The sequence below is a fragment of the Perissodus microlepis genome, chromosome 15, assembly GCF_051167445.1.
Source record: "Perissodus microlepis isolate ML-2025 ecotype Zambia chromosome 15, ASM5116744v1, whole genome shotgun sequence".
Classification (NCBI taxonomy): Eukaryota; Metazoa; Chordata; class Actinopteri; order Cichliformes; family Cichlidae; genus Perissodus; species Perissodus microlepis.
Window position 1 is genome coordinate 2411968 of NC_140475.1, and position 23033 is coordinate 2435000.

A 23033-nucleotide genomic window follows, 5' to 3' on the forward strand; every position below is an offset into this window, starting at 1 on the left:
TGCTGCTGTCTCCACCCCGTGCTGAGGTTATGTATGTGGGTCTGTTGCTTCTCCTCCACGGTCGCATCCCCTGCCTGCTCCATACCCCTTGATCCCTTTTATATCGTCAGATGAAGCGACATTTGGAATAGATCAGGAGTCAACAGGCAGTCATTTATCCTTCTCAAACTGGTGCAATGTGTCACTCCCATCACTGAAACAAGATGTAAGAAGAAGGAGGGGAAAAAAAGAGTATTGCAATTCCTTGCAAAGTAGGGGCGTTCAAGGCTGCAGTTGGTATCAATAAATTGTTAGTAGAAATAGCTGCACTTCAAGCATTGGCACATTTCTCTAATCTCTGATGTTTCTTTTACTGAAAATGTGTTTAAACACCCACACTTCCCCTATTGCAGAGTAGGTGTTGAGAGAATATGCGGGTGTTTGCATGTATCACCTGGGGCGTCTCGTGCCGTTTTTATGTCTAAATCGAAATAGACGTTGGAAGTGTTTCATTTTTAGTGGTAAATGAGAAAAATGAAGTATAATGAGGAGAATGGGATGGAAGATTCAATTTTTCAGTGGCTGAATTTATATACAGTCTAATAGGTCTATGACTAATCAGTGTATGACTAATTACTCCTAACTGACAGCCTTATTCAGTATAAACGCCTAAACGGCAACAAGGTCACCTTATTTACCCTTGCTTTCCACTTCAAACTTGCAACTTCAAAGAGATTGTGATTTTCTTGTGGATATTACGTTAATCCAGAGCAACTCTTCTTTTAGATTACTTTTCAGACCAGCGATGTAGATAATCCAATTGTACGTAGCGTGTAAACACCCTCAGCCGCCTCTGACCTCGCTCTGTCTTTGTCTTTTGTCTCTTTCTTAGCTCTGTCATGCCAACCCTTTATTCTTTATCTTTACTCTAAATATATCACACCTTTTTTTTCTTTGCTTCTCTCCTTTTTCTTTTTTCCTACCCACCATAAACCCATTATTCCACTCTCCATTTTTCCTGCCCCCCCCCCACTAGCAATAGTCACTCACTGAAATAATCTAAAATGCAATTCTGTGCTCCACAGAGACACACACCTTGACCTTTCTTTTCTATATATACAAGGAATTATCGTCAGACCTGGCGGTGCGAGAACAACAGCAGCAGCGAATGCTGGAACAGCTGAGGGACATACAGGTAGCTTAAATAATCAACCTTTTATACTCAAGTACAATCTCATGATGTTTACCTCTTTATTCTAAGCCACAACTTTATCAGATTTTAATATTAAGATGTGAATAAACTAATCCTGTGGTAATAAGATGCTTGAGATTCTTCTTGTATGGGAACGGTTGCACACGATTTTATATTCTAAAGGATGAATATACATTTTATTCATAAATTCAGTCTTCCTTTCAGAGCCGAGGGCAAGCAGAGAGGAGAGAGACGGAGGCATTACTCCTCGAGAGCACAAGGAGCAGAGATGAATTGAAGACCAGAGCCCAAGAGGCTGTGCGCCAGTGGAGGGCAAAGTGCAGGAGACTGCAGAAGGAGCTGGAGGAGGCTCGGGCTCGGGCTCAATTTCATACTGACAAGGCCTCACAGGTTGGTTGAAGCAGATGCTTTCATAACAGTTTTTTTGGACACAGCTCACAGAAGCATCTGATCCTGTTAATGTTGACTTTCGGCGCTGAAATAAAAAGCAAGAATCTTAAAACGTCATTGATTCCAGTGAACTGATCTGCCCTGTTCTGTAAAACTACATCTTTGCTCTTTTCAAAATGGGCACTCTGCCACTTTTACACATCAAAATTGGTTTCCTTATCTCAAGCAGCACTTCGCTCTCCTGATTTGGACTCAGCCGGGGTCTAATGAAAGGTGCTAATGAGTGATATTATGGGAAATGTCAGCGTTAAGAGCCTGACCCGTATTAAGGACCAGAAAATCTAAATATCTCAGCATCCACTGCATTGATTTTGGCTGTTTTCTTTAATCCGCCCACTGGGTCGAATAACCTTACGGCTGCAGAGTGCTGAATCACTTGATTGCTTCTGCAAAACAACATTTTGCATGAATCATGTGTGAATGTCCAGTCTAGGTTCATATTAATGTGTTCTTTTAACTCTAAAACCACGTGAGAGCCTTTCATCTTTACAATGAACCGTGAAAAAAAGCGTTGCACGTACAGAATACATTGTACTGTGTACAAGATCGTGCCACCGGTTAGCTTTTAATGTGTATTAGCGCAAGTTAAACCAGGACTGCTAAAACCTCTGTTGGCTCTGGTAGTTCTTTCGGTTTATAATTGATCAAAGTGAGAGCTCTCAGGTGCACCACCAAAGGTTCACTGTGGGAAATCTAGCTGGATCTGGTGGGAAACTGCAGCATAAATTCAGCATTAGTGGCAGTTGTGTCTTAAATGCTCCACCTCCGCCCTCTGCTGCTGGTGCTGCTGCTGGTGCTGCTGCTGGTACAGGCTGTGTTAGCTACCAGCCAGCTGGCACCACTGTTAGCTAGAACCAAGCCTCTTTGTTGCTTTGTCTTAGCAGCAGAGTCTGGCTCACGCACAACTTCTGTGACTTTGATGGTGTGTTGTGAAAAGTGAAGTGATCAATAATGTCTGTACTAAAATGCAGTTATCAGCTCCAGTAGTGACGCCTCGGGCAGCGGGGAGAAACAAAACTCTGTAGCTGTGCTGCTCAGTGAGGTCAGGATACGTGGTTGGATGGTGGCAGGCTACAGTTACATACATAATACTGGCAACTAATGTGGACGTTATGGACACCACAAAACTAGTAGTTACAGCCTGTCCTGTTTTCCTGATGTTTCATGTTTGTTAGCAACTTTGTGTTTCTAGCTGTGTTGTAAAATGTGTTTATTTTGTTTAAATGTTTGTTGTAACATATTTTGGGAAGTTTGTATTGCAATTAATCTGAGATAATTCTTGTATCTAGATGGACTTTTAAACCAAATATACAGGAGTCAACAAAAAGCACAATCTGAATATAGACAGAACATTACAACAGGAGTATGAAGCCCTGTGAGCCAAAATCCAGCACAAACAGGAAATATTTGTCCAGTTAATGATTTGCATAATGACACAGTTCCCACTGTATGATCCATGTGTTACAAAGCCCAGACCCCAGAGGTCATTGAGCACCTGAGGCGCCTGAATATGTAAGTGTTTGTAAAGTGTAAGGTGAGCAAATGTAATCAAAAGTTGGCTAAGAACATGGTAATGGTGGGATGTTATCAGCTTCCTGTCCCAAATTTCAATTGTAAATCCTCATAAGAGGCTTGATTGTGATAGATGCTGCTTGTAGACAAGAAAACGTGTAACCACAGACAGTTCATTAGGTATACCTCACCTGGATCCTTTTTTTGTCTTCAGACTCACCTTAATGCTTCATGGCTACACGATATAGCAGGGTGCTGGAAACATTCCTCACAGATTTTAATGCATCACACAGTTCCTGCAGCTTTTTTTCAGCTGCATTTATTACGTGAATTTTCCGTTCCACCACATCTCAAAGGTGCTCAACTGGATTCACATGTGGCAGCTGTGGAGGCCATTTGAGTACAGTGAACTCACTGTCATGTTCCAGAACCCAGAGATTATTTGAACTTTGTGGCATCTTTGTGAGAAGATCGGTACACTGTGGTCCTAAAGGCACGGACACATTCAGCAACACCACTGAGGCAGGCTGTGGAGTTTAAAGTGGAGTTGATGCTGGTCATTCTCCTCTGACTTCTGGCATCGACAAGGCATTTTCGCCCAGAGAACCGCCTCTCGCTGGATATTTTCTCTTTTTTGGGCCATTCTCTATAAACCCTTGAGATGGTTGTGCAAGAAAAATCCCAGCAGATCAGCAGTTACTCAAACTCTCAGAGCACAGCTTTGCCACGTTTCAAAGTCCCTTAAATCACCTTTCTCCCCTATTCCCTGACTCGGCTGTGATGACCATGTTTACGTGCCAAAATGCCCCGAGTTTCTGCCATGTGATTGGCTGAGCCACTTCATTGAATGTATTGAATGAAGTGAATTTATATAAACCTTTTATTTTTGGGCTCACTAAAGTAGTTTTGCCAAAATAATCCTTATTTACCTTTTACTGGGCCTTGATACAGTGCTTAGTGACATCAAGGAGAATGAGGAGTAGAAAAAACTGAGTGTGAAAGGATGTTAATCGCAGTCTGACACCAGAAATTTGACCTCTTAGGGATTACAAGTACATCATTTGAAAGTCTGGTGATATTAATATGAGCATCCACCATTGTAACAATATTTATAAGACAAAGAAATCAGGAAAAGCATAAACATCAGAATCACTGCATCCCTGACTTCTCTCTTTGTTCGTGTTCATTCATCCTTCATTTTGTCTTCGTGTCATAGAGGACGACTTTGTGTCATCGTCCAATTTAAACTTTTGAATAATGCATTTTGAATTCACCTGCCATGACCACAAATAGATTACCGTTGCTTGGTATGTTAAAGTGGTCGTGTTTCGTTAAATAATTAACGCCCGTCTATTGTTATTAGCTTAGACGTCACCCCCCATCAATTCCCATCCCATTCGGACTGAAGGAGTCACCTCCAAACTGGCAGTCAGCACCTGTGCCTCACAGACAGACAGTCTGACCGACTCCCACCTGGCACACTCGACGTGATGCGAATTAATTACAAAATCATTTTTGCCCTCTTAATGAATTAGGGGAGAGAATCAAGTGCTCAATTAAATGATTAGGCTCTGAGCTGCTGCAAAGTCTCTGCAAATTCCAGTCAAAGCCGGAGTATTAGAAGCAATCTGCCTTGAGCAGACCTGACCATTGTCCCTTATCGAGAAGCTGAGTGCAAGCATTTTCCTATCAGTGCAGGAGCTGGTACTGCATATGTTTCCCCCCACTCCGTCTCTCTGTCACTCTTTCTCATGCACTCATCATCATTGTCAGAGCTCTTCTTTGTACACCATCTCCCTCCTCTTCTTCATTTGTCATTCTTCATTCATCTTTTTTTCTCTTCCTCTACCCGTCTCTTTCTCTCTATTGCTCCCGCTCTCTCTCTCCCTCCAGGCAGCCAGGGAAAAGGAAAACTCTCAAGCCCAGCTGAAGGCGCTGAGCCAGCAGACTGAAGCAGCCCGCAGGGAGCTCGCTGAAATCCTAGGCCGCTTGGCCCAACGTGAAGAGGAGCTCCACCGCAAGGACGTGGAGCTGTCGGAGACACACCAGCGCCAGTTGTCACTGCAGCAGGAAATCCGGGAGGTGTGGGGTCCAACACCCAGATAGATTTCTCCTTCTTTATTTTTTTAATTACTAGGATTTTAAAATATGCAGCAGTGTTTTCAAATGTTTAGCACTGCAGGGATTGTATTGAAAAATCTCAATCGAGTAATCTTAGTAATTCCTTTTTAATTGCTTATTTGTTTTTTATTTTTCATGTAAAATCCAAAAATCCATATAAGATGTTGCATTAGAGTCATTAAAGAGCTGTGATAAGATCCTAACAGGACTCCCAACCCTAGGTGAGGGAGGCCTCAGCCACCCTCGAGGATGAGACTCGGCGTCAGGCCGCCGTCCGAGCAAGACTGAAAGAAGAGAACCAGAGGCTGCAAGAACAAGCTGACACCCAAGCTCGCCGTTTTCAGAGGGACCAGGATGCACATGCTGAGCTCCAGGCTGCCCTGAAGCAGATGACTGCAGCCCACGCCCAGCTCGCCCAGCGGTTGTCTGAAGAGGAGAACTGCAGGAAGGAGCTCCAAAAGAGCACATCAGAGCTTCAGGCCAAGCTGACAGCGCTACAGGAAGAACGGACTGTGCTCAGCAAGCAGCTGCAGCTCGAGAGAGAGGTGCATCAGAAGGAGCTAGGCGGCTTGAAGGCCACAATGGAGGACAGCAATGCAAAGAAGGCTCGTGAAGTGCAGGACATGCTACAGGTCTGCTGTCAGGAGCGAGACGAAACACAGGCACAAATGAGAGAGCTGAAGGTAGCTGTGATCATTAAGATGTTGTACAGCTAATGTGGAAATGGATAGCTTAGTATAATCACTGGTATCAGCAAGAGTGAAAAAATCCAGAGGCATTATTTACATGAGTGTCAGTTAGCTGTGTGGTAACTGTTAACAGCCCAGAAATAGTCTGACACATAATCTTCAGGCTTTTTTTGAGGATTAAGCAAAATACAAGAAATACATTATTAACTTTGAACAAAACTATTCTTGCTCTTTTCAGTCTTTATTCTGGGCTAAGCTGCTCGCTGCAGCTATTTATTTATTTATTTAGCTTTTTAAATATTCCTCATCAAAGCTAAACTCTAAAAACTGCATCAAACCTTTTCAGATGTTCAAGGTGTCCCTACCCAGGCATGGATCACAGGGTGCCAAACTTTAATTGGCATTTCTACAAATTCAGTGCAGGGTAACGTACCCCAGCAGCTAAACATCTGGTATATTTCCGACCCAGTGAGACACAGACTAAATTCTCATTTAGCGTAATTTTCTTCATTGGTCGTGACCCTGTCCTCTGAGTACTGGTGAATCGAGGATAGCGGAGCTTTTAATGGTGTGTGGTGCTCTGTGGATCTGTGGGGCCATTCTACAGCTCCAAGCATGAATATTTAAAAACCCAGATATCAGACCCCCTAAAGTCTCATCAAGGCACTGTTGGAGATAGGAACTTCACTTGACTCGGTCCCACTGCACCCACACCCCCCTCCCACCTTCAGTATCTCCAAAGATGAGCCCTCCCGGGTACATTGTTTCTTAAGGGGCATGGTCCTCCCTGATATGGCTGAGTTTAGCCCATTAGCTGCGCTGAATGGCATTAATATCTGACATAGCTCATTGTAATGGTGCCATTTCCAAGTGCGGTAAGGACAAGGGCGTTTGCTGGAATGTTTTTAAATATCAGCCTACAGGGGCGGCAGATGTCCCTCAGAAGCCCACCCAATATTCACGTATCATAGCCAGAAGCCTGTATTACAGTTGTGACACAGTCAACTGTCAGAAATGGCTTAAAATATTCACATTTCCATGTCCTTGTCCTCTTACTCATGATTTCTCCTCCTCTCCATCTCCCCTGCCTCGCTCTGTCTTAATCGCTCTCTTTCTGCTTCCCTCCACTTAGAATTTATTTGCTTTTAATGTTTTTCCTTTTCCATTTTTTCCTCTGTTTGTGTCACTCCCGGTCCTGAGTAATTGTCATTCATTCCACTTTACTGTATCCTGTGTAGTTATTACGTTATTATTATATATAGAAAGCTAAAATCTGAGGCTTGCCTTTGCGAGCTTGAGCAGGACTCAGTCATTACGGGCTGAGACCATCATTTCAGATTCTTGGAAATCCCATTTATTCGTTCTCTTGACCTGTTACTTGATGTTCTCTGGCTTTGCAGCACATAATGTCACGTTGTATTGTGAAATCAGCTTTTACTTGCAAGAACTGACTTAAAATGTTTGGATCCACTGATAAATTTGGCACGTAAATTATGATCCCTAAATCTGGGTTCAAATCAGTGACATGAGAACTTGTATCTGTTCTGTTTACTCATAGTATTCCCAAAACTGCCACCTGTTTAGTGTTGATAATTTTTGCCCCGGATAAACCGCCCGTGTTTATGATCTCGAAATATTACCTGTGTATCGTCGCATTAAAAACATCCACTCTCTTCTAGGCAGATGCAGCGTCAGACAAAGAGCTGTGTGGGGCGCTGCGCATCAAGTTGGACAGGATGAAGGATGAATGTGATAAGCTGGCAGCACAGCTGAGCACAAAAGAGGAGGCGCATGCACTTCTCCACAGAAAATACCAGCTACTCAAACAGGAAGTGGAAGACAAAGTAAGCCTGGCCTCTTTGGGCGTGCTTTTTCCAAATTCTTCGGTTAATATTACGGGCCAGTTGTTAATATGTGTGTATCTGTGCAGATGTTACAATGATATTTGTTGCATGATAGAAACACAAGACATTTGGCTATGAGCAAGCAGTCAGCGACTCCGTGACAGAAACTCGGTGCTGTTGCAGTTAGGTCCATACGTTTCTGGACACTGACACAGTTTGTTAGCGATTTAACCTCTGTACACCACCACAGTGCATTTTACATCAAATATGACTCAGGTGCAGACTTTCACCTTTGGTTCACAGGGTTTAACAAAATTATTGCATTAACTGTTTAGAAATGGGATTATTTTCTACATGTCGGCGCTCTCACTCTCAGCAGAGATCATCATCATCAGCACTTTTCCCCAAGAATTGGTGACTTTTTATGACCTTTTTCGCAAGATTCTTCCCCAAAAAGTGGCTGCAGGGAATATCTATAGACAGTACTGTTATCTATAGACGGAGCCCTTACACCCATTGCTCTCCAGCAGCGATAATAACGCTTAACAGTATAACTCAGTGCTGCCACATTTCATTCCCCTTTTCGTGATTTTTTTTTTCAAATTCCCAACTGTGGGAATTCTTGCTTTAGCTCAGAGTGAGGCACACCTTCCAGCAGCACTGAGGCTGAGTTCAGTTTGTGAGAGAGACATTGTGCTGCTTCTAACTTTGCCGCTGAGTGATTTCAATCCAGCTGTTTAACGTGTGTGTATCATTTAGTCAGATGGTAAAATCTGAGCCCATCAGGCTTCGACTTTCCACTGTTCAAAAGAAGGTGTTCAGGACAGATAATCCAAACATAAGAACAGTTCCAGGGGTTAAGTGGTGCCAAATCAGCACTATTTTAAAGAGTCTTTATCAATATGTCCTTAGTGGCTTCACAACAGCTGATGAAGTATTGAATCCCAATTCACCTCTTTGACAGGACCCTGATACGTTGCATGGGTCTTTTTCACAGGAACCATTTATTGATTTGAAATCGTCTGCATGCAGAAAAAGGGCTCTTATTAATGTAACATGGGCAGTTTATTATCTCAGGGACAGGATAATGATCCATGTTCCCAGGGCAGAACTGATCACTTGGTTTCCATCCTTGAATGTATTGATTGACTGTGTCCCGGTAGAGACCCTGAAACTACTGTAGCTAAAGAAACAAGTCTCTGATGCCCACGGTTTTTTGTTAGTCTGAATGTGTTTATTGAGGAAAACCAGAACATCTGACAATAATCTTGTAACAGGTGACATAAATGTCATTTATGCTATGAAAGAAGAAAAGAAAAAAGTTCTTATCGGTGTCTTTTAAACTACAATGGCATGAATTGAAACACCAGCTAATTTGCAGCACCTCTACTCCACTCGGCTGTCTGCCGTTCTCCACAGGTCAGGTCAGCCGAGCGGAGACGTGTTTCGGAGTCGGAACTTGTTAAGTTGGAGCAGAAGGTGTTGGAAATGGAATCGGAGCAAGAGGCAGTCCTTACATCTTTGGGCGAGGAACTAGACGCAGCCTGTCGCAGCCTGGCTAGGAACGGCGAAGACAAGCTCCAGGTATTTCCTGCCTAGGAATGGGTATTGATAAGATTTTCACGATTCCGATTCCAGTTTCGATTCTGTTTAACGATTCGATTCTTTATCGATTCTCTTATCGATTCTTTTTTAAAAGGAGAACACTAAGGTCGATTAGCTTAGAACTTTGTTTTATATCTTCTATTTGAACAAGATAGAAATTTAGGAGTAACATGGCCTTACAAACCCAGCAGTGAGATCTTAAGAGATCCAGCCTACGGCTCTTCCATGGGGTGTCACAGGGTCCCCAGGAAAAAAAAATAGTAAATGTAAAATAATAAAATAAATATTCTTCTGTAGCAATAACAAAGTATAACATAAATTATTCTGTAGCAATTACACAAGAATATCCAGTAATGTCCCTGCCTACAATTAAACACATTCACTTACCGAAAATCGGGGCATCTGCTGTGGCAAATAGGTGCAAGCCTTTTACCACAAACTTAGTCACTGCTCGCTGACATTCGTCTATCCTGGCCTGAAAGGAGACGCTACCGGTAAACTGCAGCGAGAACTGCCAGCATCTGAGCCAGCCAGACTCTGTCTGTCTCATCATGGTCACCTAAATGCACAGTAATGGCAGGTTTTGTAATAAGGCAGATCGCGCTAACATAATATGCACTGTTAGTTGATTATTTACCTGCCGCATTAACGGGAGAGGACGTGCAAACGTTACCGCTGCTGCTGGGCTGAGATTCACGAGTCCGGAGCGGAATTAAAAACACGACATTCATTTAAGGTCATCGCGTGTTTTGTGAGCAAATGCTTTTGCATATTCGTAGTGTTTCCTCCCTTAAATGAAATATCTACTTTGCAAGTATTGCAAGTTGCCCTGTTGTCATCCGTTCTCATAAAGTATGACCAAACTTTTGAGCGTTTGAGCCGCCGTGTTTCCTGCCAGGTAAATGACGCTCCGCAACGTGGTGACGTCATTCGGGGCGACTGGAATCGATAAGGGAATCGTTTGCAAAAATGGCAAACAATTCCAAGGAACTGAAACAGTGGGAACCGGTTCTCAACAAGAACCGGTTTTCGATACCCATCCCTATTCCTGCCTATTACATTTTGTTTGCTGTTTGTGTTTTGAATGGTGTTGAATACTGTCAGCTTGCTTTTATACATTCACAGCACATTTGACAAGCACGGATCATTTTCTAAGTAACAATTTAGTCCTGCTAGTCCACATACTCTGGAGAAACAGGTATAGTCCTTCCGGTCGTTGCTGCACTAGATGCAAACTTTGATTTAAACAGTCTCTTGTTGGGCTTGCCTCTCTTGTCGGTTCATGCTGGACAGTGTGTGGCAAGAGTAGGTCTCTACAGGCTGGAGTGTTAGTGACAGTAGCAGTCTTGTTTTGTCCCACTGTTTGCTCAGTTGTAGTTAACCGTCAGAATAATAACATTGACTTGTGCTGAAGAGACCTGTTCTTGTATTGTGATTTTGCGTAAGGCTGTGTCTTCTGTTTATTTGCCAGTGGCAAGAATAACAACTATTTTGAGAACCTTGGAAAGTATTTTACAGTTGGTTACAAGTTTTACCTGATAATCTTGTGTGTGTTGTTGTTGTGCTTATATAAATGTTGCATGTGTGTGTTACCAGAGACAGAAAGTCCAAAGGAAATACTCGTTATGACTCACATCTGTTCTATGGCCTCTGTCCTTATGTCCAAAAATCCATGATGAACAAAAACATGAAAATCAAGCTCAGACTTTCTTTAACGTCACAGAAAGTGCAAAAGATCAAGTTTGCATGTCTTTCATGTCTTTCTACAATGTCCCATCTATTTCAGATGGAAACGTTTCTAAAGCAAATATTTAGCGTAACGTCTTTACCGCGGTGAACACAGTCTGTGACAGGTCAGGTTGACAAGGCTCATGAATAACAACTACGACTGTAGTCTGAGTTTGACAAAGTAAAGGAGCTGAGAAGAGGTTCTGCACAGTGAGACAGGAAATGAAAATGGGGAGAAAAATAGTAGTGAGTGTTGTGGCTCATTGTGTAAATGTGAGCATCTTTGAATGAAGTCTTGAGGAAAATGAATATTGCCTTTTAACAGACTGAAGCCATCCACGTTCCATACCCCATATCTTATTTGATCTATTTATTTATCACCCACCTGTACATAACCATGCGCCTATAAATCTGCTTATTAGACTGTAAAGCCTCCACACTGCCTACTGAGTGTATTCTTTAACCCCCCCACCCCCACTTCGCTTAAAGCTAGTTTTCCTCTGCTGCTCCAGGCTAATGAACCCTGGCTGCTCTTATCTGCTCTTATAGATTTCTCAAGCTGGTCCTGCAGTGCTGCAGTCAAACATGCGAGCCAACACCTTTCCTCCTCTGTAATCCATGATGCTGAAAGAAGTCAAACTTATAGTGATCGGGCTAATGGGGGGATCATTAATGGTTAAAGGGTGCATTAAGTTTCAGCTACCTTATGATACCCTCCTTCCTTCCTTGATTTTAAAAGCACTAAGAAGCAAGAAGTTTGAATGTGGTGTAAAGATATTTAAAGTTCAAGAAAAAACAAACTTTGCTGAATACAACTTTAATTTTAAGACGAGTCAGGCGATATTTTTATGCCAAATTGACTCGTATATGGCTTTTCTACTGTATTTGAGCACTGAAAGCACCTTTATGCAAAATGTCTCATTCACCTCTTCGTGGTGCTTTGGACACATTAATCAACTAACAAGAATTTAGTGGACAGGTTACGGTTAAGGTCAGTGAGACCTCACAAAAGGTTTCAACTGTAAACGTTAACAGGTTGTAGCCAAAAGGTTTAAGCTCAAGGTAGGACAGATTTCCCGTAAACTGGAACTTGATTGGTTGTCGTCATAGACTGTTGATGAAAGATGGATGTATCCACAGTGATGTCACGCTGTGATGAAACTCTGCAGCGTTTTGGCTGCTGCCATGTTGATTCAAAACTTGGTATTAACAGGGAGCTAAATTTAGCAAGCTTAATTAACAGCAGTTAGCAGTTAACAGCTGTTATATGAGTGCAACACCCAGGAAAAGACACCTGCTACTTCAGTCAAGTAATACAGCGGTCCCCCGGGCCACGGAGAGCCGTTTGGTACCGGGCTGCAAGAGTTGAGGCTCAGGTGTGAAATTCATGGTATTCGACAGTTTTATTGTTTTTTATTGTTATTTTTTAACCGTTTTTATCGTTAACTCGGTTTCCCTGGGTCTTTTCCCGTGTGTTATGAATAAATCTTCTCTTTTTTGGTACGGGTACTGGTTTTATTCTGTTGTATTTATCCGCGACACCTTAAAGGCCGGTCCATGAAAATATTGTCGGACATAAACCGGTCCGTAGCGCAAAAACTGTTGGGGGCCACTGAAGTAACAGACAAATACAATATTTCAGTTTCACTCACCAGGACTGCAGGAAAGAATTCCTTGGATGACACGTCATGTTTGTTGTTAGATAATTCCATTAAAACCAATTAAAAAAGGCACCAGCACCACAAACATGCCTGAGAGCTCCAGTTCAGCGACTTGAACTGGTTGAGGTGACAGATGATGGCAGACAGTGATTCATGTGGCACACCTGTCAAAGTCAAGCCAGTAACTGAGACCTGAGCTGGTATCCAAATTAATAAGTTGTACACAAAGGAGGGAAACAGTTCTGACCTGTGTGCATAAAGGCCCCGTCTGTAAACATGTCTCTAATTGCTAGTTGGACGTCTGTGGGATTGTCTCTGTGGCCACCAGAACTGCGTCTTTTTGGCACTTCCACATAGGCATCATTTTTTCTTCTTCTCTTTAGTCTCATAATTTACCACAGCATGGCAACACAGTCATTTTGGTTCTTTTCTTTAAACGCTAACCTTGTGAGTCATCTCCTTTTATAATAAATCCCTGTGTGTCTTGTCTTTCAATTGTGGCTTATTTTATGCTCCCACTCTTCTGTTTTGGGCTGAGCTGCATCAAAGATCTGTGTTTAAATCCAAGTCGAGACATCTGTCGTTATTTTTTTCTCTCCCTTCCATCTTCTCTCCTCTTCTTTTCATAAACTGTTTAATGAAGAGTAATGCTGGTAATCTCTATGAAAACATCTCTCTGTGTCCTGTCCATTTGCTGTTGGTCTTAACGTCTCTGCCTTTTTGCTTCTCGAAATTCTTCCCAGCTTTTCCGTCTTCACAGTGGGAGGCGCAGCAAACACACTGTAACCAAAGACGCACAGCCACACATTTATTCGCGTTGTGAAAGAGATGTAAACCGGGTAGTCACACATTTAAATTAGCGGTGGCAGATGCTCGGAATCCGCTGCAGTGCTGCTGTGAGGAATAGTGGTGTTTCTTTCACTTCAGGCCTTTCACAGCACTTTCAACTCCCAGCCTACTTGTTCAGTTTTTCAACAGTTTCACCTCCTTTTTGTCTGCTACTCTGCCGTGTGGCCTTTGATGTTTTTGAAAAAAGTAAAGAGAGCGTGAGTGAGAAGCGCAGAGGCATGTTTTATCCTCCCACACAGTCACATGCTCTGGTGTATGGCTGTACGCTCCCTGAGACGGGGACCTCTGCACAGCGGTGCTCTGTTGCCGTACTTTGAGCTGCCGTGGCAACAACTTGGGAGATGCGTTTTTGTTTGTATCTGGTTTTGAGTGACAGCTTGAAAACACTGCCTGACACCTGCGCGGTGACGACGTTGCTCGCCAAGGCGCAGGACAGAAAGGGTCCAAAAACTCCTGCTGTGTGTTTTCCATGTCTGTTGATCATGTGTAAACACCTTGCCACAAGGGTGTTCTTGAAAAAGGGGTTCTACTTTTGTCTACTTTGTTCATTGCTGTGTGTGAGTTCGTCCATGTGAATTCATGTTTGTTATATCTGCTGGCTTTCTTTTTTTTCCTCGGTATGTGGCAGGAGGGGGTATGCTGTCACGTTGTTAGCAGGGTGGGTGGATAAGTCTCTATAAACACGCTCAAAAAGCTATTTGAAAAGGTTTGTCACGGAGAGTGGGGTGGGGTTTTGTTTTGTTTTTTGGCTTTTTTTGTTTTTACCTTTATAAAATCCATTGGAGTGTGTTATCACTCTACCAGTCATGAAACGTCTAAAGAAATGTTTTTGTGCCATCAGAAGGCACAGGAGGGCTTTTCTGTTTTGGATGAAGGGAAAACCCCAGTTTTCCAAAACGTGGTACTGCAGCTTTCATGGCCATTGGAGCCTAAAAAAGCTTGTGATCATAATCTAAAACTAGAGTTCCTGTTTTAAATGATTGGGCACTTATTGACAGAATGCATTTCCCTATTTTCACTGTCTGTTTGTGTGTGGGGCTGTTAGTAATTAATATGGTCATCTCAAGCACCGAGCTCGGGCTATAAGCACAGAAGCCCCACCCCCTTGCTGTGAGACCCTCTGTTTGTATGGGCCAGCCAATCAGAGGAAGGAGAGGACAGCCATTTTTTTCCGGGGAAACAAACAACAAGCACTCTGGGAGGCAGCTCATTCTATAGACAGTGCTTATTTTTAAGGGAATATTATTGTATTATGTGTATGTTCATTTTGTTTTCTTCTGTTTTTAAAATGCTTTTACTACTAAGAAGTCTATGAGTCTGCAGTAATAAAGGTAGCAATGGCAGCTGTTGAGAAATGATGACTCAAACATTATGTAGGAGTAAAAGGTATTCATTTGAAAATAATTCGACATGATTAACTTTAACTTGTTCTAATATCATCCTATAGTATATTTGGCTACAAAGTTTTATTAGGATTCATTCAAAACGTTTTGAGCGATTGTGTTTATAAACAGATGACGGGCACACAAATGCTACCAAAAACATCCTTAGCAGAGGTAAAAATGCATGTAAAGTTACTCTTAGTGCAGGCTAAAGGCTGCAGCTGGTGCAGGGATTTTAATACAATTTTGTGAATGATTGTCTTAGGATGAATTGTGGAATGTACAGACTTTGAAATGTAGAAATTAAAAATAACAGTTGTTTTGTTTTATTCGTTTTTGTTTTTTGTTGCTATTTGTTTCCAAGGAAACAAAGGAATTGTAATTCCTTAAAAACAACAACAACAACAACTTAACGCTATCTTTGAAGAAAGTAGCAGCAGCGCAATATTGATGAAACACAAGTGATAAATGTTGGCCGATACTGATGTCGAGCTGGTAATACCTTTATGGACTGTGTTAACCTCAGTGAGCTCTTCATCTGTTTGGCTTTTTTAAGCTTTACTTTGATGGCTTTTATAACCTGCAGCATCAGACTCTGTTTTATGTTGTATTTAATGCTAAATAGCAAAGGATGAAAGGCTAACCAAAGATGTCGAACATTGTAAACATGCTGCAGTGTTTATAACCGTACTAGAATACTGATGTTATCTTTTATCTTCAAGCACCACTGTGCTTAAGTACTAACCTTGTTTTTGCTCCTGATTAACCATCAGCAGAGACAGGAGAGACAAATCCGCCATTAACAGCCAAATAAGAAAAAGCAAAGTTGAATTTGGCGTGAAGCTAAAGCGGCCACGAGGTTAAGAATTGTGTCACATGACCACATCATCTTTTGGTTCTCTGTCATGAGTGTGTTATTCTTCCTTTATGTGAGCTTACTCTCCATGCTAACAACACCAGTAGCTAACAAAAAAAAAACAAACAAAAAAAAGGGGGGGGGGGGGGTTATGCATTGTGAAAGATATCGCTGTGTTTGAAATGCAACCCCAGTGGCTATTAAAGACATATCGATCATATCCTATACATAGAAATGCAGAAACTTAAATGTGGCTCAGCACAGCCAAATCTAATTAGCATGCACATGTATTCACCACCTCATGTGTAACAAAGAGATAAAGAAGCATGAGAGGGATTATTAATCTTTGCTGACAACTCCACATGTGCAGCTGGCACATTTCAGCAGCTGCATAGCACTTGGCAGAGGTGTGCTCTCAACTGAGTGTTGTCTAGTTATGTGACTGTGTTTATCTGTGTCTATCTTTTTGCCTTAAAAGTGTGTGTGTGTGTGTGTGTGTGTGTGTCAGCAGTCATTAGGACTTGGCAGGCAGTCAGTTTGTATTGCTGATGCTGACAAGCTTGTCTGGGAAAGATTGGAACATACTCCCTGAGCTCGTTTTTATGACACGCACTAACTGTGTGTGTGTGTTGTGTCATAAGCTGTTTAACATGTGCACGCCAATTTAAGTTGGCAGAGGCCCCTCTTCACTAAAGTTAAGAGTTTTGACAGGAGGCTGTTCGATCTGGTTCCTGTCCTCTTGTTTGTCCATCTGCATTTTGATTCACTTGCTGTCTATTTAACTTAACTTCGCCTTGTCCTACAGCATATACACGTAACAGCAACAGGAAAGCTTGCTTTTGTATTTATTTGCTTGTTTTTGTAATTTTCTAACAGGCAATTTCTCAGAGACCTGAACTGGTGAAGGACTCGCACCGCTGGCTGGCTGAGACTAAGGTATCTGTGTTTGATTCAGCTTTTGTCCCTGGAGAGAACCATTCTTACACACACAAATAATACAGTCAAGACATAGTGAAGATTTTTGTTTTAACAAGGGATTATATATAATATTGACACAAGGGTTTGCCAGAGTTGGCTTAAAACTAATTTGCATCTGCAGTTCTTTGCCAGGTTACATGGCGAAGATCACAAACGTAAATCACAAAACAAACAAAGCATCCGCACACCTATGAGCAACAAACGAGAGAAAATAGACATCAGTGTTCATATTCTGTGAGTTTTTAAAGCTGGTGATAGAGCTGCAGTTCTTAATGAAAAAGAAAGCAGAGTGATGAAAACATACAGCACAGTCTTAAGTTGAAGATAACCTTGTATATTTGACAGATTCTGCTGTGCGAACGTTTAAAAAATGAGGCGGTGGAGGAGCTGCCAGACCGTTTAAGATCTTTAATACCAAACACATCTCGGAAAATGATTTCATATTTTTCAGACTCATTAAATGACGTCTCGCCAGACTTTTTTGTCCAGTTTTTTTAAGGTTTTTTTTATAAAGAGACTCCTGTGGTTTAGTGACTGTTTCCTCAGTTTGTCCCCAACATGCTAAACAACATGAAATATGGGCAAGATGGAAAGTGTGAGCAGCATGCAGTCAGAGGCAGCCTCTAGTTATCTGGCTTTACCTCATTTGACAGAAACGTGTGCATTTTCTTAATAAGTTGCTAAGAGTTCTGAACAGTTAATAAACAATGGTTGAGTAGTTAAAACCTCAATTACCAAAACTGCACGAAGTCTTTCATGTCTGGATAAAACTGCTTTAAGCGATGCCAAAAATGTCTTCATGCCAGGAAAGCCCTGCACCATAGATGTGGAGATATATTTGTGCAAACATTTACTGTGGTAAAAACTTCTCAGACAACTGTGATGCTTCATTGTTGAACTATGTTGCTGTGCACCAATGTGTGCTTAGAGTTTGCAATAAATGTCAGTGTCATTCAAATGTCAATGAAAGTCAGATAAGAGTTGAGATTTACCAGGTTCCCCAATGATAGCTGTAAATTAACCTTCTCACCGACGTGCAGCCATATCTTGTTATTATTGGTGCTTTTATATCAGTTATATAACCGTTTCCATGATGTTCTCGCGGGGCTCATGCGACAGAGGAGATGCTCGCTGTCGTCCTCTGCCCTTTTAGCTGCCACCTGCCTTTCTCCGAGACAAATCAATCCCCGTTTATTGTTGTAAACTTTCAAAAGAAATGTGTAATTAAGGCTGTGGCTGTGATGCATGATACCGCGTTAAAATGTGTTTGCACAATTTGTAATGTTTATCACTGTAATGTATCTCCTGTCAGAAATTCTCTCAGAGTAATGTGCATTTACAAGAGTAAAACGCTGGAGAACAAGGGAGGTAATTAGCTCCCTTGTTAAGAGTTTTTATGGTAGTATAATGTAGGTATGATTTACAGGCTTACTGTGCACAGTTGGAATAACAATTGAACCAGTCATTTGGCTCTGCTGTGGAAGCCTGTTGTAGCAAACAGTAAATTTACACTGCTGTGCTCATTTTGTGTGGTTTGGGTTTTTTTCTGACGTGACTTTACAACCTGGATCTGGATTCAGCTAAAAGACAAAATGAAAAAATAATAATGTTGAGATTTGAGCTGAATTATCAGCAGAGCTGTAAACTGGCAGCTTAGATAGGAAAACGCCTTTGAAAGTAATGAAAAATTAAGTTGAACATTTTTATGAAATGATTTGGCTGCACAGGGAAAATAAGGATCAGGAAGTTTTGTCCTCTTAATTAAACTCCTGCTCAGTGTCCTTTGCATTGATTGGCGTGCAGGATTCTATATTAGAAAACCCAGAAAATCACTTTTCATGTTCCAACCTGTTTATTAAATGTAGTGTGTCATGGTGGGGCCTGAGGCTGGCTGGCCTGATCCCCTCCAGTTTTCAGACTAACTACAACAATGTTTGTATTTATTAAACCAACCAGACCAAGCTGCGCTGGCTGTGTGAGGAGGTGCGTGAGCGCGACACTAGAGAACAGCGCCTGAGGAGGCAACATCAGCAGACCAGGGATCAGTTGAAGGCCCTCAGGCAAAGCCGCGACTCAGAGCAGAGAGCTCTCCTGCAGCGCCTGGACCAACAGGAGAAGCTGATGCACTCTCTCAGCACTGAAAAGAAAGGTAGAATCTAATTGGAGAAACGCCTTCATGTTGATTTCACTCACACTCGGGATGCCCCTGCACAGCATCAGGCGACACAAATCACAGTCATTCTGCCTGTAAAGGTAGCTAGCAGCTGTTAGAGTGCACAGGATGAGAAGTCCTTTAGTTCTCCATGCTCTCAGCATTCATGAGGGTGAGAAGTTGTACTTATCATAGCCAGCTCTCCATGAAAGTCTCCTCTCTCTCTCTAATGGTTCCTTTTGATTAACACAGCTGTCAGACTCCAATCTCCCGTTTTCATCCTCACATTTACATGTAATCACACCATCGTTAAGAAAGTAATTCAGTGCAGGCGTGTGACAGAAGTGTTTTTGTTACTCACTGTTTGTTGTGTTTTGCTGTAATGGATGCTGGTGAAAATGACTGTCTGTGTGTCTGAATCATTGTTTTTTGTTTGTTACGATGGGTCTGACTGTTTGTAGTTGCAGATGTTTGAGAAAGAATCTTAATGGTTTGTGAACTTTGAGCCTCGCGTGGAAAGATGACTTGTTTTTCCCAATGTGAGCCCCATTTTTGACTGAATTTCTCCTAATGAGCTGTAACTGGCAGAGGAAGAGAAGCTTGTTTTCAGCGCTTCGTCTGAACAATACGGGGAAATGAACCTAATTTGTGTTCCATTACCAGAGATCTAAAAGACACAGGGGGACTGAAGACAGCTGGATAGCTGGGTATGGTCAAGGAGATGGAAACAGAGTCAGCTATCTGTTTACATTTTTCTTTTCTTTCGAGTAAAGTGATTGGACAATTCAGTTAATGATACACGCAAGATCATTTCGATCACCTTTGGAATCAGCTCCTCCTGTCTCTGGATCAGCAGTTTGAGTCTGCACTGCAGGCAGGAGCAGCGATGTGGTCTCTTTAGTAGTTAGAGTAATCTTTTGTCACAGCAGCAGTATCTGAGTATTGAAGGTGTGGATTTTATCACCTCTGCTATAAACTCTCCTTCTCAGTAACGGCTGTAATTACATGGTGCATTTTGCAACTATATCCTCAACCATGCATTATGGTAAATACTAATTATTGAATATTCTCAAAGGGGGAGCTGTATTCTCGTGAGCTCTGAGAGCTGCTTGTTTTTATTTCAACACATTAGCCATTATTACCAGCACTCAGCGGAGACATTGTGTGGTGTACAGGATTTGTGTCAGATTGCGGTTGCGGTTTGTGTATTTTTTCCTAAGACCTTTCATCACTTGTGCAGTGCTCCCTGTTGGCCCTTTCCCTTAAAAACAGGTCTGCAGTGTATGTGTAGAAACAGCTGTTCTAGTATTACAGATCCTCCTGCAGCTGAGACGGGGCTGGACGTGTCGGTCAGCGGAGACACTGAGCTGTGAAAACGTAGTGTCTGTCACAGTTACATGTTTCAGATCATCAAACCAGTTTTTACATTAGTAAAGAGAGCTCGAGTAAATACGATGATTTTGACCGGATGGCATTAAAAACTGTGTAATTCTGTTAAATTAAAACCACAGAATCTCATATTTCATGGCTTTTCCTAAAATGGGCTTATTGATAAAGTACTGAAATTTGGGGTGTGTGGGGGGTAAAAAAAATATGAACACTTATACTTAGAACAACCAAAGACGCTGCTGTGAAATTACAGATTACCTAACATCACAATGGTTTACACACATTTTTTAAACTTTAAGGCTTCCAAAATTAGCTGGATGTGATTCATAAATATGTAACTACACTGGCTAAATATAAAGAAAATAAATAAATCCAGATCAGAGCAGCTGATCGAGGTGACGAGGTCGCGCGATGTGGTCGCAGGTTTGGTGATCAGAGGCAGACGTGAACTAGATGATAAACTTTGACTCTTCTACTTTTACAGTAATTAATAAAAAATATGTTTCTTACATTTTTGTGGCTAACTGTGAGGTCAGATTTAAAAAGGAGGCAATCAGCTGTTCAGTCTTTGTCACAGTGTGTATTGTAGCTCAGCTACAAACGTGTAGCTGCGCTACATCCAGAATAAACTTAACTCTTCATAATGTTCTTTCTCTGTAATACTTCAATTATTTGCTAGTTATTCTGTATTTATTATATCACTTATTAGTTAATTGTTTTGCCCTGTTTAACTTTATAATCTGTAATGAAATTATCAAAATCATTTATAAAACTAATGAAAACCCTCAAAATGTTATTTTAATACTTGTTTTGTTGAATCTTAAATTTAATTTCAATCTTAAATTTCAATAATTAGAAGGAAATTAGTAACTGAACTTCTTCAAGAAATGATTTATTTGCCATTAGTGCTGTGGTAGGATGGAGTCAAAATTAGCCCTCCTGGTGCTTCTTATGAGTTAGGGTATAATGGCAGTTCTAGTGTCCGGGGAAGCTATTCAGACCAAGCTGGATCTGTGTGAAAATGTAATTGCCCCATAAACCTAATAACTGGTTAACTTGCAATAAGTGGCAATGAGTCTTTGAGATCACTGTGGAGGAATTTAGTCCACTCTCCTTAGCAGAATAGTTTGAATTCAGCCACATTGGAGGGTTTCCCAGAATGAACAGCATCTCCATCAGAATGAAGTCCAGACTTTGACTAGTGTGCTCCAATCGTGGATTATTGTCCTGCTGAATAATCCAATCAATCTTTAGGGCATTAAAACTACCTGGATTTTCTGATGGACAGCAGAATTCATGTTTCCATCGATTACAGCAAATCATCCAGGTCCTGAAGCTGCAAAGCAGCCCCAGAGCATCACACTACCACCACCATGTTTCACTGTTGCTATGATGTTTTATGCTACTTACACTTATGCTACATACCTTTTAGAAAATACAGCTTTTATTTTGTCAGTCTTCAGAATCAAGATGTTTTTGGCAAATGTGAGTTGAGTAAACTTTTCCATGGATGTCACTTTTGCCCAGTCTGTCTCTGTTTATGGTTGAATCACAAACATTGACCATGGGGAAGCAACAGTAACATTATTATGTACATTATCTTTCTTTTACTGTTTCAGTAAAAGAAATCATTGAGCCAGCGACAGCCAGTGATCATAATTAAACCTGTTTGGTGCTACAATCAACAAACATAAGCAGTTTGTCGCTCATTTACCTGTCGGGGTAAAAATAATCCATCAGCACTGCACAGCACCATGCTGTGTTTGGATTAGTGTTCATCACATGACCAGAATGTAATCAGTATAAAACAAATCATCTTTTCTTGTGTTCTTGGAGGTTAGATGTCAGAAAATCACTATAATATTTTTTATTATTACTACGTACATTTAAATGCTTTGGTCTCAGAATCTGTATCATTATTAACTAAAACCCAAGCAGGCTTGTGTTTGAAACAACAGTCAAAAGGCAAAATATAGTAAGTGAGCAGCTCGTGAATGACAACAGCATCCTGTTACACTTAAACTGCAAAATGATGCAATTAGTAATAGTTGTCTCCATGAAGAAGCTGTATTTGCTCTGTATTGGTTTCAGATATTAAAAACATTCAGCACCTGCACAGGTGGACCAGGCGTATTATTTGGCCTGGCCTTACACAGCTCATATGGACCACAGATATTACTGTGACATCTGACAACTCACTCCATCAACTGCACCATCTCTTCTTACACACTGATGTCATTCCAGAGCTGCTGGAGAGAAGTCGCAAGAAAGAGGAGGAAATGAGAAGCCTTCAGGTTAGTGTAAATATATATATATATATATATATATATATATATATATATATATATATATTAGGGGTGCAACGATACACAAAATTCACGGTTCGGTTCAATACTTTGGTGTCACAGTTCGATATTTTTTCGATACAAAAAGAAATGTTCATGCCTTTTTAATTAGTCATTTATTAAAATTATAAATATATATTTTAACTCAAAAGTACAGTTTTTAAATGTAATGTTGCTGAAACAACAAAGTAATAAAAAAAATAAATCTATCTGATGGAGAAATCCCTCATCTTTGGAAAAGAGAGTTTATTACAGAGAAATGTCTCTTTCCAAAATAAAA

The 23033-nt window shown here is 41.3% G+C and overlaps 1 protein-coding gene across 9 annotated transcripts in view; it reads left to right on the forward strand.

Annotated features, from left to right (window-relative positions):
- Nucleotides 1–23033, forward strand: part of cep128 (centrosomal protein 128) — a 48829-nt gene that overhangs the window by 14664 nt on the left and 11132 nt on the right. For 5 of the 9 annotated variants that reach the window (XM_084952891.1, XM_084952893.1, XM_084952895.1 and 2 more), the window contains exons 12-20: nt 1103–1174; nt 1397–1582; nt 5048–5236; nt 5497–5958; nt 7644–7808; nt 9228–9392; nt 16766–16825; nt 18824–19016; nt 22653–22702. In XM_084952891.1, the coding sequence (XP_084809017.1) occupies nt 1103–1174; nt 1397–1582; nt 5048–5236; nt 5497–5958; nt 7644–7808; nt 9228–9392; nt 16766–16825; nt 18824–19016; nt 22653–22702 (1542 nt within the window). Of the gene's footprint in view, nt 1–1102; nt 1175–1384; nt 1583–5047; nt 5237–5496; nt 5959–7643; nt 7809–9227; nt 9393–16765; nt 16826–18823; nt 19017–22652; nt 22703–23033 lie in introns of all 9 variants that reach the window. The other 4 variants (XM_084952889.1, XM_084952892.1, XM_084952894.1 and 1 more) reach the window with 1 other exon arrangement.